The sequence below is a fragment of the Lagopus leucura genome, unplaced genomic scaffold, assembly GCF_019238085.1.
Source record: "Lagopus leucura isolate 7727_CA_CO unplaced genomic scaffold, USGS_WTPT01 Super-Scaffold_54, whole genome shotgun sequence".
NCBI classification, from domain to species: Eukaryota; Metazoa; Chordata; class Aves; order Galliformes; family Phasianidae; genus Lagopus; species Lagopus leucura.
Window position 1 is genome coordinate 1,521,608 of NW_024962251.1, and position 4,198 is coordinate 1,525,805.

The 4,198-nt window shown below is 50.2% G+C and overlaps 1 protein-coding gene across 1 annotated transcript in view; it reads right to left on the reverse strand.

The window, feature by feature from the left end:
- The window catches only part of LOX (lysyl oxidase), a 7,237-nt gene extending 3,297 nt beyond the window's left edge, over positions 1–3,940 (reverse strand). The window contains 5 exon segments of the mRNA XM_042873788.1: positions 1,822–1,959; positions 3,027–3,135; positions 3,271–3,442; positions 3,444–3,529; positions 3,532–3,940. Of these exon segments, the coding sequence (XP_042729722.1) occupies positions 1,822–1,959; positions 3,027–3,135; positions 3,271–3,442; positions 3,444–3,529; positions 3,532–3,907 (881 nt within the window). The 5' untranslated portion in view covers positions 3,908–3,940.
- Positions 3,941–4,198: the final 258 nt, after the last annotated feature.

Here is a 4,198-nt window from a genome sequence, read left to right on the forward strand (position 1 = left end):
AAAAAAAAAAAAAAAAAAAAAAAAAAAAAAAAAAAAGCAGTAATTTACTTCCTTATTTCCACAGTCCTCCTATTCATAAGATAACTGGGGGAAAAAAGAAACCTACCTAAAGGAACCGCCATTTATACTGATCTCACTATCTCAGTTAAGAACTAGCAGAACAGAGTCGGGACATCAACATCTTTCTGCACTTGATGTGGTCTCTATTTCAAAACCATCTGTATGCTTCCCACTGAGGCATACTGATGTATTTCTCTTCCTCTCATACACAGGGAGCTCTAGCTTCCACTGTTGACTCAAACATCCAGTGTTATAGAAATAGATTTTTATTAAAAGGTAGAGACCTAAACATGTACTACCTATCCACACTTTGTTTCTTCAGCATTTGGCTGCTGTTCCTTGAAAACACTTCCAGCTCATCAGATGCACAAAAAAGATGATTTGAAAAGTTTCAAAGATGTTGTTAAAATGAAATGAAGCCCACGAGTCGGGAGCATGCACATCAAGAGCACTAAAACCAGCTCACAGATGATGACTAACACTGGTGGCTAGCCAAAGGCATTGATAGTGATAGATCATTTCCAAATGGACTTGTTTCACTGTCAAAAAGATAATTTTGTTCTTGTTGGCAGTGTTTCTTCTGTTTCTTGGAATTAATATCAGAGACATTCTGCATCTGGATAATGATATCTGATCTACAGGGGCACAGCCAGAAACTGCTTTTCTACCAATGGAAGATTTCAAGTTATCTCCATCCATTTCATCCATTCATCAACTTAGTTATCACCAAGGTTGGGGATGTTGTTGGTCTTTTTCTTTTCCCCATATTTGGGGGTTAAGTGCAGCATTTATGGAAGCTTGTTTTGTTTTCTTCATTTGGTTTTAGCTTTTTACAAGATTTTTTATAAGATTTATAACTTAGTGTCAGTCTTTCTTTGACAGAATTGAATATAGCTGTTTTTTTCATTCAAGTCTGACTACAGGCAGTTGAGGTTAATCCCCCTGCAACCTGAGAGAAATATTCCATCGACTCCGTAGATTTAAGGTCAAGCCCACTTTACATATTATTTTAATGGTGTAATACTAAGCTAACACAGATGTACCCATAATTTAGAATTACATTTTAAGCAAGGTAAACTGTCCAGTAGTTTACAATTGGTTCTGCTAGAACAGAGTCAAAATGGGAATAAGATTGCAAAATCCTGCATTCAAATTTTCTGAAAGTAGAAGTTTACAGTGTTACCAGCTCCCAAAATGTTGAAAGTGGGCTTTATTTGCTTTGCTGTTTTCAACCCCTTAGATATTCAAGAGCAAAACTGCTCTGTAAAAAGATCAAGATGATCAAGGTGTGATATAGATATTGATAAGGAGATCATTCAGCTCAGTACCTCATCTATTCCATACTGACCTGAACACTCCTTAACAAGCTAACCCAAGAAGTTCAGGTCACAGACTACGGGTAGATGTTCAGAATGACACGTAACAGGGAACATGCTACTGAACGCACATTTCAGAACTTCAGCAGCTGCTTTAACTTACATGCAACTAGCCAGCCAGTAACCCACATAAAACATGGCTATATAAAGGAGGAGGTGCCACTGCCAGAACTGATTCGAGGCTTATACTTGTAACAGATTTATACTAAGTTCCATATTCAAGCTTCATGCCTGTTTAGTTTTCATGTGGCTCTACAAAGTGTGACTACCACTATCACAAAATGCTAAAGCATTCCCACAGCTTCCACAAAACGTCACCTTATGATTGGCAATTTGTTAGTGAAAAAGATAATGAGAAGATACCATACTGAGGCACTTCACTCACTGGTGACAGCTGTGCCACTCCCAGGAATAACGAGGTCTGCTTGGTAGGAAATCTGAAGTTCCTTGGTTTTTCACTCTCTGAGGGAATCTCAAGAGCACTCGATTATCATAGTCTCTAACATCCGCTCGATAAGCTGAACTATAATAATGCAGGAAGAGAAAGAAAGAAAAAGAGCCATCAACTTCAAAATACTTTGGATTGTTTCAGAGGTAACTGAATGGTATAGATCTTTTAAGCCTCCTTAAAGCTTGTGCACAAGAACTCCACATGGTGTGCTCAGAAGTTCCCCCTGCTATCAGACAAAGAACCAGGGGAGATTCAGGCCTGCCTCTAATCCTGTGAACACGAGTCTGGTGACCAACTCTGGCTCTTTAGCGCTTCAGGTCTTTAGCAAGATCACTGCTTGGCTGTGAAAGTGCCAGAGTACCAAGAGCACAGTCTGATTGCTGCTGACTGAGACAACGTGCTGTGAATGTAAGATCACAGAACAGATACTTGATTCTGTTGTAAAAAAAAAAAAAAGAAAAAGAAAAAAAATAATTACTGAGCACATGCCCTGTGCTTATCCTATTTTACACAGCTGTGACATATGTAGTTTGTTTTTAATATTGGAATACTGTAACCAGTTTGCTAGTCAAGAACATTTCAAGTAGTCTTCATTGTGAAGTGAGCATGAAAAATACTGGTTCCGACTATACCATGTTCTTTTTCAGCAACTGAAGAAAGAGCACGGCCATGGAAACAGTCCTGACATCAGTTAATGATGCTGATGAATAAATAAATCTGTTCTGCACGATAAGGCATGAAACCAGTTAAACAGTTACAGCCAGCCGTCTTGGTTTTGCTCCAAACAAAACAGGAAAATCCCTCACTGCCAAGCGTGGAGGGGGCCCGGCTTGGTCAGCAAAGCTGTTATCTGCGACCCTTAAAGGGCTTGGGGATACTTTTCAAAGAGATTCTAGTCTTAAAACCCGATAGATGGGCACGGGAACAATCAGCGTGTTCTGACGTGGGCAGAAGCTGGTGCTGGTTAGGAATGAGCCTGCAGGAGCGGAGCAGCGCGGCTGGGCGCTGGAAGCAGCTGATGCTCAGACCCGGGGAGTTCGCAATTGCCCCCGCCCTGCACAGCTGGGCGTTATGGCAGAGCAATAAGGATGACCCGGCCGCTCCGCTCCGCTCCGCCCCGTCCGCACTGCGCTCCCTACCTGGCCAGGCAGTTCTCCTCGGCGGCGCAGCGCAGGTTGTACATGGACATCCTCTGCACGTAGGTGGACGCCTGGATGTAATAGGGGTCCGGCACGAGGTCGGGCAGACCTGCAGTTCGTTAGAGAACCACAGCGCAGCGGTCAGCCGGGACACCGCGCGGCTCAGCCCCGCCGACCGCCGCCTCCCCCGGCCCGACCCCAACCCCCCCCCCCTCCGCGGTGGCAGAAGGGCGCGGGTTCTTACCGTACTGGAAGTAGCCGGTGCCGTACCCGGGCCGGTACCTGCTGCCCTGGCGCGGCCGCTCGTAGGTGTCGTAGTAGTTGTAGTAGGGGTTATCGTCCGTGTACTTGTAGGGGCTGTAGGGGTCGTCGCCCACCATCACGTCCTCCCGCCCGGCTCGCAGACCGCTGGGCGCGGGCAGCCCGCCGGCGCTCCGCTCACTCTCGTCGCCGGGGCCGCCGGACCGCGGGGCTGCCGAGGAAGGACTGGCGGCGCCGCGGCTGCCGGAGGGCGCCCGATAGCCGGCCTGGAACCAATGTCGGGCGCCCGAGCCGCGGCTGCCGCCGGGCTGGGGCCGGGGCTGAGGCTGGGGTTGGGGCTGGGACTCGGGCTGGGGCTGGGCGGCGTTGGCCAGCGGCACAGAGCCGTTCCCGCGGAGCAGCAGCACGGGGCTGCTCGCCGGCTCGGCCGCCTGCCGGCGCCGCGGGGGCTGGTACTGAGCGCCCTGGCTGAGCAGGCTGTACACCTGTCCGTTGTTCTCCCACTGGATGCGCTGCCTCCATGCGGCGGGGGGCGGCTGGCAGCCGGCGGGCCACAGCCCGCTCCAGAAGATGCAGGCGTGCAGCTGGGCGAGCAGCAGCCCCGGCGGCGCGCAGCGCATCTTCTCGTCTGTCCGGGGCCCGCGGGCGGGGAGAGAACCGGGCGAGGACGGGGGGGAGTTGGAGGGGGCGGCGAGCGCGGGGCGGCCGAGCGGAGCGAAGTGCGGGGCTCAGGCGCGGCGGCAGCCGGGCGGTGCCATCGGGCAGCTCGGACCGGCGGCGGGGAACCGGCCCGTGAGTGGCTGTCCTTCTCCGCGGTATTTATAGGCGAAGTGTGCGAAGCGGCGCGGCGGCGAGCAGTCCGCCTCTAGCCGTCCCGCTCGGGCGTCTGCAGCGAGGAAGGAGGAGCAGCG